The sequence below is a fragment of the Brugia malayi genome, assembly GCF_000002995.4.
Source record: "Brugia malayi strain FR3 genome assembly, contig: Bm_v4_ChrX_scaffold_001, whole genome shotgun sequence".
NCBI lineage: Eukaryota > Metazoa > Nematoda > Chromadorea > Rhabditida > Onchocercidae > Brugia > Brugia malayi.
In genome coordinates, this window is record NW_025062479.1 from 1,592,925 (window position 1) to 1,609,914 (window position 16,990).

Genomic DNA, 16,990 nt, shown 5'->3' on the forward strand with positions numbered 1-16,990 from the left:
AAAAAAAAAAAGAAAAAAAGAAAAGAAAGAATCAACATTTATTACCAATAATTTGGAAATATTTATATACATATATGTATATATGTTTGTGTATTACTGATACGTTTTAAGTTATAATCATACTCTTTTCTCTTTGATATAAATTTTAATTTCTATTTCTTTTTTTAGACGAATTGCTGAGCAAAAAAAGAAAAAAAAAAAAAAAGAAGAGGGAAAAGAAGAGAGAGAGAGAGGAAGAGAGAAAAAGAAAAAGGTGGAAAAGACGAAACAGCAGAAAGGAATAAAATGACTGATGAATGTTGTTATGTTTGTAATGAATGTCCAAATTCGTATGCAACATTGGATGATTTGGAACGACATATGGAACAAATGCATGCTGGAATATTTCGTTCCGATACGGTTACCACAAATGGTACGGCAACATTACGATTATCAAAATCGGAAATAGATGAAGATGATGGACAATATTGTTTAAAAAATGGAACAGATGAACAAAAAATGGATACCATGGAACATGTATGTTCTTAAACTTTTTCTTTTCTAAATTGAATAATTGATATTAAATTAAAAATAAAATCATAATAGTATATATATGTATATTTTTCGAAAATTTCTTAATTATTTTTTAATTAAAATTTATTTGATCATTGTAAAATTATTTGTTTATATATTTATAGGATGGTGAAAGTGGCGGTAATTCACCAAGTAGCTCAGATTTATCAAATTTTGATGGTACAATGGATAGTATTAATTATAATTTGGATGAAAGTACAAATGCTGAAGGTTGTAAAACATTTGGATGCCGATTTTGTCCAAAATTATTCCACGAACGATCACAGGTCTGAAAGATCAACAAAAAAAAAAAAAACTTTTTTTTTTTATTTGTTTAGAAAATTTATTCAATGTTTTCAATCAATTGTTATTAAATTCTTTTAAGTTAAATCATTCATTTTCTGATTTTTGTTGCATTAAAATTTAAAAGAATAGTGGTACAAAAAATTTTACTTTAAAAATTGAGATTGCCTATGCTTTAGTCCTTTTTTTAAAATATAACTGTTATAAAAAGAATTTTTTTGTTAACTACTTGATTAATTAATTATTTTACATTTATTTATCAATTATTTTACAACATATTTATCAAATGTTTTACATCATAAAATACTTTACTCTTGAGAAATATTTGTGACAAATTTTCGATTTTTTTTTTTTTTTATTTTACAAATGTTGAACATTTGAAACTAATATTCCTGAATGTTTGTTGAAAGAGAATAATTTTAAATGGAAACAAGAGAGTTTACTTTTCAATGATTTTTATTGATTCATAAGCTACCATTGATTTGATATTTTTAAAAGAATCAAAAAATGTGTCGGAGGATCGCCTATTTACGCATGATGCTTCCAAAAATGCATCAGAAAGCTGCATTTGTCTTCTCTCTTCTCTTTTCCTTCAAAAAAAAAAAAAAAAAAAAAAAAAAGTTAGAAAAAGGAAGAAAGGAAAAAAAAAATTTTATATTTTCATTTTATTCATGAAATAAGGAAGCGCTTATTTATGTTATTCATAATTTTTATCTGTACAAATTTAGAATTACTCAAATTTATGCATACATTAAGATTTAACATGTATCATCACTTTTTTTTTTTTTGAACAGTGGAAAATTTGTAAAATTATATCAAGTTATAATTCGATGAGTTTTCAAATTTATTCTCACACTTAATATATTTCATTTTTTTCTTTTTTTCTTTTACTTTATTCCATATTAAATTAACGTCAAATAATCATAGCTAAAAGGCTAAAAATTATTCAATTTTTCTTTTCTTTCTTCCTTTCATTCATACATTTTGTTGAATTATTTGAAATACTTAAAATAAAAATTGAATAAAAGACATGAAAAAAAAAAAAAAATTTACAAAATTAGAAATTTTTGAAATTTCTCAAATAATTAAACATTTGATTATTTTAGCTAAATATACATTATAAGCATACGCATCGTGATAAGCCGCAATACGAGTGTGATGAATGCCACGTAATTTTTGCAATAAAACGTGAATTAAGTACACATATGCGTATACATAGCGGTGAGCAACCTCATACGTGTACACAATGTGGTAAACAATTTGGTACTCGGCAACTTCTTAAGAAGCACTGGATGTGGCATACCGGTGAACGATCACATGTATGTCCACATTGTGGCAAAGCTTTCTTTCAGGTATTTTTAATAAATTTTATTAAAAATTAGTGCTACATTAATTATTATAATTTATATAATATTATTTTTTATTTTAGTGAAAATTAATTTTTGATAAAATTTCAAAAAATTTACTAATAATGCATTAGCTAATAATAATATGAATTTTTTTAAAAAAAATTTTTTATCTTTTTAAATTGATTTCATACAATTAGTTTTTTTTTTTCTTTTCTTTTTTTTTTTTTTTTGTTGTTTTGTTTAAATTTATTTATGTGGAATTAAGAACAAAAATGAAAAGTGATATTTTAGAAAGGACATTTAACACAACATCTAATGATTCATGCCGGTGGACGACCACATCAATGTCCATTATGTCAAAAGACATTCATTTTCAAGTTCGATCTCAATCGTCATATGAAAATTCATGCGGAACGAGGATTTTCATGTGATAAATGTGGTCGCTCATTTCTTAAACAAATGCAACTTGATGAGCATATGTTAAAATGCAAAGGTGCTACAGGTGTAAGGTAGTAATTTCTTTTGTTATTTCTTTTTGTCTTTTTTAAAAATTAATGAAAAACTTTCTAAAATTAAAAAATGTTACAATTTTTTTTTTTACGATTATTCTAAAGAAATAAATAAACAATGTTAACTAATCTAGAATTATAATAATAATGAAAAATTAATCTTTCACTATTTTTTAACATTTTCCATTCATTTCTATCTCTTTATTTTTTAACTTCTCAATTCTACTATGATAAGTGAAATAATCACATTAATTTTATGAAATTTTAGTTTTAAAATAATTACTTTAATAAATAAATAAATAAATACATTCAGTCTAAACGTCTTGATTAACAATTCAAATAAAATTATCGACTAATAAGTAATAATGTCGGATAGAAATAATTACTTTTTTCAAAAAAATTCATACAAAAATATCATCTTTTCATACAAAGAATTTAATTTGTTTAGTTTAATTCAAAAATGTAAGCAAAATTTAGCGTTACACAAAGATTAATTTAAATTTAATTAATTTCAAACTTTTCTTAAAATTGGGATTATTTGCGATAAATAATTTAACTAATCTATCTATCTATCTGTCTATCTATCTAATCTATCAATTGAATAATTTTCTTTGTTGGTTAAAAAGAATTTAATGACCAATGATTGGAACCTTTTTTGATAGCATTTGAATGCGGTAGCTAAGTTTAATGAGCAATTGCATCATCATTGAATGAGAATCTATTAACAAAAAATTGCTGTTACTGTATATCAAATTGTGTAATCAACAAAAATGACATTTGAATTGCCTTTTTGTTATATTAACAAATGTTATGATAAGAAAATTTTAATGAGAAAAAAAAGAGAAACCTCTATTTCAATATGAAATGAATACAATGAAATTCTTGAAAAAAGTTGCTAAGAAGTAAATTGTTAAAAGAATTTGCTAATAAAAATATAACTAACAATAAAAGGACTAAAATATCAAATTTAAATAGTAGTAATTTCTTGTGATAATTGCAGAAGTCAACCAATAACACGAACAAGTACACCAATGACTGATACCGTTAATGGTATTGGAAATAATGGTATTGTTATGAAGTCAGAATCACGAACATCAACACAATCATCACCAGGACATAGACGACAGTCTATTTCAGTTCAACAACAACGACAACAACAACAGCAGCAGCAACAACAACAACAACAGCAACAACAACAACAGCAACAACAACAACAACAACAGCAGCAACAGCAACGACAACGGCAACAGCACAACCACCATCATCATCAACAACAAGAGCAACAACAACAACAACGTCATCAGCAACAACAACAACGACAAGCAGCAGGAAATGCTGCAGTAGTTGTACCACCAATTTTTTCCGCCGAAGAAATGAGCAAGGTTAGAATGTTTCTTATTTTATTTTGTGATTAAATTAAAAGCAAAAAGAAACAAATCAATTTATGAGACATTATTTAATTTTTTTTTTCTTTTTGAAATTAAAATAAAATGAACAATAAAATAATATATCACTCTTTTTAGAAAAAAAGAAATAAATTTTCTAACATTTTCTTTTTTTCGACTACAAAAATATCAAATATTTTGATTTGCATCCTCTTTTTTCTTTTTTTTCCTTGTTGAATTTCCTTGTATACTTAGTCATACATTCTTTAGAAGAAGGTATTATAAGTTGGAAATATTTTCTATGATGTAATTAGTCAAGATTTTTTTTTTATTTTCATTAGCAAAAATTACAGGTTGCACAAGTATTAGCTGTACAACAGCAACAACGTGCTCTTGCTGCAGCAGCTGCAGCACATCATGGTGCAGCTGCACATGCAGTTGTAGGAAATCCATTATTGCAAGCAAGTGCATTGCAAAATTTTGCACAAAATTTACTAGCTAATGGTGTAAACAACCAGCAACCAACTGGACAAACATTCTTCTGCATTTTCTGCATGAAGCATTTCAATACGCAAGCATCATTTACTCTACATCTTAGCTTTGTTCATTTTCGCAATAATATCGTCAATGTAAGCATGCAAAATTGCTTTCAAGAACATTTCGATAAAGAGGTAATCATTTCGTCTTTTTCTTTACTGTTTACTTTTTTTTTTTTAAATTTTCCATCTTGTTTTTATTTTTTCATGTTTTGTTTATTTTTGCTTATTTTCTCCTCATTGATGATATTAGCTTACATTACATTTTCATCATGAATGTTTATCTTTTGCTTTCATTTCTACATCCTTTCTGTTCACTGTCATAAACGTTGGATTATCCATTTGTCGTCTATTGAACTTCCATTAATAATATAACGGTTATTTTTAGAATTTAAGAAATAAAAAAAAAAATTACACTTAAAGTATTTTTAATGTTAAAAATAACCGTTATATTGTATACATTATAGAGAAAGAAAAAAATCATAAATATATATGATACTATCAGTTGTTTTGCATAATAATTCTTAAATAGTTGCTTAATTTCATCTTTCAGTTAATTCCTAAATAGAACAGTTATTTAATAATAATAATAATAGTAATAAATAAAAAAAAAAATAGTAATAGTAAATTTAAAGTGAATTATATAAAAATTTTTACAATTTGAAACTAAAATGGAAATTGTTTTCTTTTTTTTTCTCTCTCTCTCTATTTAAATGATAAATTATTTTAGGGTAAAATGAATGCTTCTCTAACATCACTTCCATCCATATTTGGTACAGTTACAAATGCAAAAGGGATTTCTGAAGATGCTATTACTCATTCGGATACGACAACAAATTCATCGTGTTCCTCAAGGTATAATTTATTTTGAAATTGAAAAAAAAGATTAAAATGAAATTATATGAAAAATTTTATGCTAACTAATTCTGATTAAACTTTACAAATTTTAATGAAAAAAAGTTAATTTCTTTTAAAATAAATTTTTTCGAATATATCTTATTTTTAAAAAAAGAGGACGAAAGAAAAAAAAAAAAAAAAAAAGATAACATTACTTTAAATTTTGCTTGTTTCAGCCCTCAAAAAATATCACCAAATGTTATGCAAGGCAGAATGCAATCACCAGCGCAATTATCCGAAGCAGATCATTTATCAGATGATTTAGAATCATCAGATATTTCCATTCAGAAAGGTTGTGAGCAATGTGAAACCCATCGACAACGGGTTGCTGAATTAGAACAAACATTGGAAGCAAAACGAATTGAATTAAAAAATACCCGTGAATTAATGCGCCGTATTGGTGTAATTGCTGGTTCATTACTTGAATCGTGCACTGATTTTGATAAGCAATGGGTAACACATAGCCGTAAAGTTTACTCACAAATACAATCAGTAATATGTAATATGGAGTAAACATTTTTTTCTTTCTTTTTTTTTTTTTTTTTTTTTTTTTAGCTATCTCTTGTTTTCTTCCATTTTCTCTTTTAATTTTATTCAACTTTTAATGTTTACTTATCAATTTTTAATTAATTCAAATTTACAATTAATATTTTTTTCTAAAAAAAAGACATTATATTATAATAATAAGATATATTTATTAATAATTTCATTTATAAATTAAATATCTTTTTTTTCTTTTTCTTTTCTACTTGTATTTTTTTTGATTAAAAAGAGAAAAAGGAAGGAAAAAAAAAATGAATGATTGTGATAATACTGATAAAACAAAGTGATGAACTATATCAATTATCGATCTTTTTTTTTCTTTTCTATATATATACATATACATAATATATATACATAATAACATTAAATGTAATGATATAATATGCTGTAAAATGAATGAAATGAATTCATTATGATATGGTCAATTTATAAATAACCATTGTTGAGGTCATACAAATTTTATCATAGGTCAAGATGGCTTTTTTTTTTCACACTTCATTTTATCGTAAGTAATAAAGAATGAATCATAAGTGAAATAATACCATACAATGTCAACAAAATATCAAATGCATAGATGATATGATATAAATTTGTATGTGAGAATATATCTATAATTTTTTAGTGTAATCATTTTCAAAAATATTATCAGGCAATCTCTGATAAATGCTTGCTACAATCATAACTCATGTATAGATTTATCTTAAATTCATTCATTAATTATGATTTGTAAGAGATGAAAGTAGTAAATTTTTTAAGCTTTATTATATCAAATATATTGATTTAATAATATCTTTTTCTCTTTTCTTTCATTAGATATCATTTTTGTATTTTATGCAATTTAAATATAAATCATAATTTATAAGTGAATTTAACATAGAAAAACTTATAACAAATGAGTTTTGATTGTAGTATATAGGTGACAAAAGGAAAAAAAAAAATTAATCGGTCAAAATGGTATCCAATAAATTTAGAATTTTTATATAAATATTAAAGTTTTATCTGTCAACACTTTAAAATGATTACACTAAAATAATTTGGTATATTCCTGCACATACAAATTGTTTTTATTTTTATGTCATAAATTCATTCCGATTATAATTTTATTGTTTTTAATAAATTGAAAAAATATAGGTTAATTTGAAGAAGTTTACCTTTCATATTATTTTCATCCTATCAATAAATAAATTGATCATAATTTAGTGATTCATTTACTTTCTTATTTTATTCAGCATATCATATCACTATAATCATCGTGTACATTAGATTTCTTATCAATTAGCAGTAAATTGTGCACGCTTTATTGTATGATTGAATTTCAAACATTCATGAAAATTCCAGAAATTACACCAATTAATTTCTTTTATTCAACTTTCTTTTCTTTCTTCAATCAATAAAAGTTTGAAACTAAAATGGGTTTTATTTATGAAAATAACAAAAAACAAAAACAAAAACAAAAAAAAAAAAAAAAAAACAAAAAAACAGTATACTGTTTGGATAAAAAAAAATATATATACATAATTTTCTTTATCATTCTTTTCTTGTTATTTTCTCCTCTTCTTCTTTCTCTTATTTCTTCTATTTAAAATTTCAATTTTTTCAATTTCAAAAATTTGTTTTTGTTTTCTTCGTTTTTTTTTTTTTTTTTAAAATATATATTACATTGTATTTTTCTTTATCAATTCAGAAATCTTATCATTTACTTTTTATCAGTTTATCTCTTCTCCTTCCTTTTTCTCTCCTCATCTCCTTCTCTTTTCTTCTATAATTTATAGTATTGTTCTATGGAATCTATCAATAATACAATTTTTAGAACAAAATTTCAAATTCATTAAATTATATATACGTGCCTTAATGTAACCTCTCTTTATATTGTTCAAATGTGCCTTTTGTGTAGAGTACCTTTTCATTTTCCTTTAATTTTGTTTCCAACAATTCAAACATTCTCTTCTCTTCCTTTTTCCCACTGTCTCTTTCTCTTTCTCTGTCTCTCCCACTCTTTAAAATATTAATACTGTTTTTAATCCGTTAGTTAGTTTCAAATTAATAGGTGAAGAAAAGAAAAAAAAGAAAAGAAATTGAAATTCGAAATTCTGAAGAAAGAATTTTACACGAAATCATTCATTTTTTGTTTTTCTAATTATAAATTAAGCAAAAGCCAAATATTTTTTCTTGATTTTAATTTTTATTATTAATATAAATTATCAAAGTAATTTGTTTGTCGGTTGAATCCTTTTATCAAATAAAAATAACTTTTATAGCTTTTGAATTATATATTTTTTCTTTTTGTTGTTCTTACATATTGAAACTTTTTTTTTTTTGCTTCCATTCTTAATTTTTCTGGATCACACTTTCTTTATCAAATACATCTCTTTTTTTTTTCTTTTTTGTATCGTTTAGTTGCAATATATTCCTAAATTCCACTTCAGTAAATCATTATCATTCCCACATGATCATTATCATTATCATTATCTTGTTATCATTTGTTTGATTATCGTGTTATCAGATACTGATATTAGTTGATGCTAAATAAATAGAGTACAATTTTCTGACTTAAAAGAAAATTTCATTTCTTAAAAATCAATTGTCACAACTGTAAATTCGAATTTGTTTCTTGAAAATTTGAAAGATTGTTTTTGATCTATTTCTTTTTTCTTGGAACGGAAATATATAACCGTTATTTATTGATTGGTTCTTCATTTTTATTCTTATTATTATTTTTCTTTTTCAGCTAATTTGTATCATCTAGGGCAAATAGCCCGGGGAAAAAAAAATAAATGTTGTTTTCTGTTTGAATTTCTTTTTTCTTTTCCTTTTTCTTTTTGCATAATGTTGAAACATTTCCGGTAGTATTAAAGAAGAAAATTATTATGATTCATTAAGAATTGCTGATATCACATTCTCATATATTACCATTATAAACTGAAACAAAATCATAAACTATTCCTAATTAACCTGTAACTAATTATCACATGACAAATAATTAGTATACAAATTGGCTTTAGTTTTTGACACGATTACTGTAGTAATAACACATAGCAACAACAATAACAATAGTAATAATGACAATTACAACAAGAACAATGACAATAACAATAGCAACAACAAAATAACCTAAGTGGGTTTTTTTTTTTTCAAAAAAAAAAAAGTTGAAATTCTTTTGTTAAATGAAATATTTAATGAATCTTTTCAACTCACAACTATTCTATTCCTTTCCTTTCCTTTTTTTTTTTTAGTTCATAAAAACTTTTAACTAAGAAATATTTTAACTCTCCAAGAAAAGAAAGAGAGAGAGAGAGAGAAAAAAAAATGTAAAAAAAGTTTCACAAAGTACACGAAAATTACAGTTGAGAAAAAACACAGTAGTAAAACATTTATTTGAATGTAGAAATTGAAGAAAGAAAGAAAATGATTTAAAAAAAAAAGGACATTTTTGATTTAATGATTAATTGATGGTTAGCTTAAAATGTTGATTAGACTAATTTCAAATTATAATCATTTATCAGCTTGTTTTTTCTTTTTTTTTTTTTTTTTTTTTTGTTTTGTTTTGTTTTTTATTTAAAGTTTAACACAAGTGATAATTGATTAGTAACTATTGCTGAAAATATAAATGAAATGCATGCATCATAAGAAGAAATTTGAATAATTTTGGAGAAGAGAAAAAAGAAAAACGAAAAGTTTTGTAAATTTGTTACTTCTAATTGTGAAAAAATAAATAAAAAAAAATAAATGTATTAAATTCAATAGAGAAAATATCAAAGTAATTTCCGAAAACAATAATTAATTTTATCATTTTCGAAAATTTCATTATTTCAGGTTTAATTACTAAAATGCATTTGTATAAATCTTTCATTCATTTCATTAATTTTAATAATTTTGCACGAGTTTATTCAAATAGTAATATATCATGCCAAGAATGTTTTTCAAAATATTTTAAATTAACAATTACTTGAAATGCATAAAATTTCAATATGCCGATATTTCACAAAAGGGTTAAACTTTTTAAAATAGAAATTTTGAAACAAATTATTAAGTTATAGCATTTAATTGTGAAAATAACTGTGAACTAAATTTGAAATTGATAATAAAGAAATGAAAAAAATTTTAGATGTATTTTTATTTCCAGCGGAATGGACTAAAATGATAGGTGATAAGAGATTGATGATAAAAATAAAGCATATGGTAGAGGAAAAAAAAAAAAACAAAAGGAAGAAAAAAGTTCAAGAAGCACATTAGGAAGCGGTAGTGACTGGTACAAAATAAATTTAACTTTTTATCAACTTTTGCCCATTTCTAGTAATTTAATTCCATTTTCCATTTTCATTATCCTTTCTCTATTATCGTTTGAATTTTTAATTTCCAACAAATTTTTTTTTTTTTGTATTTTTTTAAAGAACAGGTATTTTTTTTGACAGATATAATCATTTTCTTCATGTGTTAATATTTATTGAGTAATTTTTATTTTGCTTTTTCTTTTTTACATAATGAAAAATTCAATAATAGTTTTATAAAATATTTCAAACAGCTAAAAAGCGATAAAAATCAAGAAATTATAACTAAATTTGGTATAATAAGCGAATGTGAAATAAGTCTAAATGATTATTCAAAGCAAAATTTTGCATAAATAAAATTATAATATTTATTTATTATTTGTTTCTTATGTTACTTGCAAATATTTCAATAATAATAAATATTTCTTTTTTCTCTCACTATATTATACATTAGTATTTCTTTCTTTCAAAAAAGTATTTTTTTACTATTCTAAAAATAACGAAATTGATAAGGAAGGTAAAAATTAACTTAGATATTATTATGTTTAAATGAAACAATTAAATAAATATGTTATATGGCATATATCATACTGCATATTTATTTGATTGTTTTATTCCCTTTTGTTTGTTTATTGATTAACTTGTTTATTTGTATATTCATAATGTTTGACGCATGAGCTTTAAATAATGATCAAATAAATTAAAAGATATTACCGCCGTTGACATATCCGCTTAACATATGCTGTTTGTTAATACAACAATATTGTTCGACTATGTCTTTTTCTTATCAAAAATTATATTAAGTATCATTCTTTCCCAAAGATATTTCTTAAAAAAATAAAATAAAATCGGAATAAAAAAAGGTTAAAAATTATTTTAATTTTTTTTTAAATTAACCGTCTTTATTTTTTGATTATAATATTTGTAAAATAGCATTTCTTCTCTTCCATTTATTCTTATCAAAAAAAAAAAAAAAAAACAGTTACCGCTTCTTCGCTATTTTTCCCTTTTTTTTTGCTTTTTAAAATACCGCAAAAGCAATTATTCAAAATAATCTATGAAGTTGGAAATTGACCTCACGTTAACCTCACATTGAATCATATAACAAAGCAATAATAATTAATATTAGAATGAAAATAAATGATGAAAAGAAATGCAAAATAATTTTATTTTAATTTTTGTTAGAAAAAAAATGCTACTAAAAAAATTTTTTTTATTTGTATCTTTTTTTTTTGCAAAATTAACTTTTCGTTTAAACTTTTTTTTATTGCAGACAAAAAAAGAAAAAAAAAAGAGGAAAAGTACAAAATGAATCGTATGAAATGTCTGGATTGAGTGAATGAAAAAAAAATGGAAACAATATTTTGGAAATAAGGAAAACGGAAAGAGGGAGAGAGAGAGAGAGAGAGAAAGAAAGAGAAAAAAAAGAAACGATAAAAGCAAAATGTGCTGATTTATGTATTTAAAGAATTATTTTTATAAAATAAAATGCTTTCATTTGTAATTTATTTCGTTTGCTTCTTTTTCTCTCTCTCTCTCTCTTTCTAAATATAATATAATTATTATAAATACAATGCAATTTATTAAAACATGTACAATTTATTAGTCTCCATAAATTTAAATCCAAACAATTTGCCAATCTGGAAACCTTCAATTTAATACAATTTATGTTAAATTCAAAAAACTTGAATACGCACAATTTTTTAATTGAAAATTTAAACTTTTGAGAAGATAAATTCTCATACACTAACAATATGTTAACACTAACGATAATTTATTGATAAAATTTTTTTAATAGCATTAATTGTAATATATAAAAAATAATAATTTCTATCATTCAGAATAATTTCATGACAATTTTTATCGTTTGTCACCATTTATGGTATCTTTTATGCAAAAAAAAAAAAAAAAGAATTTACAATTTCATATGTAAAAAATGTAAAAAAAGGGTTTATAAAATATTATAATTTAAAAATTTTAATTTAAAAAAAAAAAACAGAAAAAATGGGGACGATATGTTTTAATCTAATAGGTATGAGTAATTAATTAACAAGTTTCAATGCATCAAGTATAAGTAGTTAATTAATAAGTAATTCATTATCTATTGTTAAATATTTGTTGTATGTAGAAAGTTAATTAATGCTTGCAACATAATTTACTTAAAAATAAAGAAAAAAATAAATAAATCAAAATTCATTGAAAAAATTTCACCCAAAATCTCATTTACCCTTTTACGCGATTGTTATTAAATTATCACAAATAATTGAGAAATGAATAGAATTTTTTACAAATTCAATTGATTGTGAATTTTTTGAAATTTTGTGAAACAAAGAAAAAAATTTCAAAACAATAAACATTCTTACTTATACACATACAAAAGAAAAAGAAAGGTAAATTTCATATGCACATACTATAACGAAAAAGAAAATAAAGACAGTATTGTTTTAATATAATAAGTATAGTAATTAATTAATAAATAATTAAATTATACTTGTAGCAAAAAAAGAAAAAAAAGTTTTTTTATAAATTTGCTAATATTGCAATGAGGAATAAGTTAGAAATAAACATTTTTCTTTTTTTATTATTAATAAAAAGTTTGAGTTTTTTTCTTTTCATAAGTAAATTTTTTTCTAAACATTTTTCTATTCTCATAAAATTATTTTCAAAAAATTTTTTAGTTTTTTATTTCCACAAAAATATTCTTAAAAATTGTTCTTGAACTAAAGAAAAAAAAATTCAAAATAATGGAAAAAAATATTATTGTTAATAATGCTTTTTCTACTTTTTTTAAAACTTTTTTTCATTTGTTCAAAATATTGATTGCTACAAAATTGAATCAGATGAAAATTTTCGATGTTTTTTTTTTTTAATATTTGGCTAAAATTTTTTTTTTCCAAAAATCAGATTTCATTTTCTTCTTATTTTATTTTATTCTCTCCTATTTTGTATTCTATTTTCTAATCAAATTTCAGTTTTTAACTAAGAAATACTCTCGTTCAAATCTTTATTGTTAAGATAAATTTCAAAGAAAATGAAAAAAAAAAAAGAAAGAAAGAAGAAGGAAAAAAAACAAAACAAAGAAAAAGAACTCGGAGGATTAAATGATGTAAAAAAATCAAAATGCAAACGGTATTTTAAAATATTATCTTTTAAATTTATGTATGAATGAATAATTGAAAATAGAAAATTTCGTCAATTGAAAATATTTCATTCATTTTATTTGATTATCAAAATCAACAATTTTGACAAGTTGCCTTCATTCAAATCAATAAATGCTAAAATTTTCACTAACTAACAATTTCTTTCTTACTATATACAAATCCATTCTCATAATTTAATGATAATAAATAAAAAACTGAAAAAGAAATTTATTTTATCGATAAAATTTTAAAAAACAAATATTATTTCAGTAGTGAAAAAATACATTACAAATAATAAATGTGAAAATATTTTATGAATTTGCGAAATTATATTAAATTATTAAAACAAAAATAATTATCCTTTATTACATATTTTGGTTTAATATATTTATTAGATATTTTTCTGCCTTTTTTTTAAAATATGTAAGGATTTCTTTTCATTTATTTATTTTTTGTTAATTTGCTTGTTTATCATTTTGTGTTAATCTGTAAATAGAGAAATGATAACAGTTTGTATTCTGTTACAAACAACTTAATTTTCATTTAGTTATTTCGGCACTGATAAATTGATAATGAAAATGGCTTTAAATGATAAATGGTGTGCAATTGCAAACAATATTAATTGGCAAATTAATTAATGAAAAATAATAAAATGCAAATTTGTAGAAATAGAAGGTTTTATTACTGTTTTTATCTTTAGATTTATTTATCTGATTTGTTTAAATTCAATTATTTATATTATATAATAATTTTAATCTCATTGTGTATGTAAGCATTCACTGGAAAAGAATTGAAATGCATTTTGCATGCACACAAATACGAATGCAAAATGTAACTCAAACTGTATGACATTTTAAATATAACTTGTTGAACTTTAAATATTGATTTAAGGAAAAGAAAAAGAAATCAATTAATAATTATTGGAAATTTTCTAAGAATAGAGGAATTACTTAAATAATTTGCAATGCTCAGTTACAATGACATTTGATAGTATTTAAATAATCTCATAAAATTTACCACTTGCAATAATAAAAGTTATCTTTATTAGAGAACAAGAATTGTGATCCAAAATTATTGGAAAGTTGCAGTAGAGAAAAAAATAATAAAAATAAAAGATTTACAATTATTGTTAACAGTTACGACGATATATTTCAATTATCGATAATTCAGTTCGGTTTAAAGTTTAATTTGAATTGCTGATTGTAGAGTTGGTGTGTAGTTTGAAAATTTCATAGCTAAAAAATATTTCTTCAAATGAATGTCAGTGTTTGATAAAGTTGCATTTACTTTTTGAATTTTTTCAAAAATGAAAATTATCTACCATATTTTTTAAATTTATGCTTGAACTACTTTTATTTACAATTAATTGCAACAAAAGTAAAAGACATGCCATTCATAAGTAAGTCATACAGTTTGCAGCAATTTCAAATTGAAATAAGCCAAGCTTACCAGCAAATGTAAACAAATGTCATCGACGATAAGATAAGGAAAACTGTCAATTTCTCAATTCAAATAAAATTATGAAAAGGATTGCTTGTTAAATAATCAGAATGGATTAAATTAAATGAGCTAAAAATAAACCCTTTGTAATTTTTAAAAAATTCAATATGTTTAAATATGAAATTCAACAAGCGGTTTATTGAACTTTATTCAAAATATTCCAAAATTTTCGTTCCAAAAAACTCTATAAATTATTCACCTTATCATCTGCACCTGACACCTTTTTTTTGCCTGATAAGCTTTTCTTGAATCCAATTTTTATTATCACCGATCCATATTAATTTCAATTAAAAGTTGCTATGATTGCTCTTTGTAAATTTTTAGCAGTTTGAAAGCAAAGAATGATGAGCAAATTTTAAGCGTTTATAAAATAACTAATTTGATAGATGAAAATTTGAAAAAAAAAATGAAAAATTTTGGATGTAAATAGTATATATTACTTGATACAGGTATTAATTTTGGGTGAATTAGCTTAATTTTCTAATATATTAAATAAGATGGTGAGAATTTGAATTTGTTATAAATATTTTGTTAACAAGATGATTAATTCAGAAAGTAATGTTAAGGTCTTAAATTTTATTGAAAAAATTTTTTTTAGAAAAGAGATAGTTAAATATTATTTTTACTATAATTATTGGAAAGTTTGTTTTGTCATATATTTGTTCAAAAAATGATTTTAAAATAATAGTACATGCAAGTGAAAAGTTTCTTTTTTTTTAATAAGAAGGAAACTTTAAAAGAGCAATCTTAATTTATTTAAGTATTCGAGAAAAAAGATAATAAATTTTGTATTTAAAATAATTTAAAATTCTTTAGAAAAAATAATACTATAATAAAATGGTTACTGTAATTCGTTAGTAGGATGTTACCGTAACTGGTTAAAATAGTTAATGCCAATGATATTAAATTCATTTAATTAATTCACATGTACTTGAAAAAAATTATTATTTTATATTTAATAAATTCGAATTCAGATTAATTCATAATGTTGAAATGATTAAAATAACAGTAAACAAAGCAAAATTTTACAGATGTCAATTTTATTTAATCTATCTAATTGATTTTTAATTAAAATCTGGCTTCCTTAAATCAATTATTTTTATGCAATCTAATAAAATACAATCTTTCGAAAAAAAAAACAACAAAAAAAACTATTTGAAAGAAAATTTCAGTGATTTTAAAAATTGCTTTTTTCAAAAAAAAGTTAAGATGTTGGAAAAAATTGCAATTTTAGATTTGAAAGAGCTTTTATTAAATAACAATGAACCAAAAATTGCAGAAAAAATACTGATAATTGACTAATTAGTGGTGATAATAATTATCAAGTGAAAAAATAAATGTAACTCTGCAAACTATTTTATACCCGAAATCTTAGACAAGCAATAATTTCATCCTAATTTTTTTTTTTTCATATTATTTAGCTTTTTTTTTTTTTTTTGCTAATTTGCTAGCTTTGAGATTTCATTGAAATGAAATTTGAAAAAAGCAATAATTATAATAAATAATTGCAAAATTTCTGAAATTCGTTTAGCAACGATTCATTTAATTACTAAGTCATTAAATTATCATTGCTTTTCATTCACTAATGATAGTAAAAAAGAAAAAAAAAAACGTTAACTTTCTGAAAAAAGCACTTATCATCTATTATAATGATTGATAGCAACAATTACAATCTCTTTATTCATTAATTTTCGCGTCTATTATAAAAACTCAAATGAATGACTTTGTTAAAATTTATTGAAATTTGAAAGAATCAAATCCTTGAAAATGTACACAAACACACAAATAGACGGACAGATAGACACATACACACACACACACATACATACACAAACAAATATATATTTATGTATGTAACAATAATGCGCAGACATTTTGATTTGGATAAATTTAACGGGTTGGATGGATGGATAAATTTATCCAAAAATTTCATCAATAAATGATGACATATTTGGTTGAAAATAATTTATATTTATAAAAATGCATTTTTCTATTTACTCATCGTTGT

At 22.5% G+C, this 16,990-nt stretch overlaps 1 protein-coding gene across 1 annotated transcript; it reads left to right on the plus strand.

Annotated features, from left to right (window-relative positions):
• Positions 1-285: 285 nt before the first annotated feature.
• Bm5084 (Zinc finger, C2H2 type family protein) lies at positions 286-6,044 on the plus strand (the record flags this gene model as incomplete). The annotated part of the gene is made up of 8 exons (XM_043073245.1): positions 286-516; positions 678-839; positions 1,962-2,207; positions 2,496-2,713; positions 3,714-4,095; positions 4,452-4,769; positions 5,365-5,489; positions 5,708-6,044. The coding sequence occupies 8 exons, from the start codon at positions 286-288 to the stop codon at positions 6,042-6,044; spliced, it is 2,019 nt and encodes a 672-aa protein (XP_042929179.1).
• Positions 6,045-16,990: the final 10,946 nt, after the last annotated feature.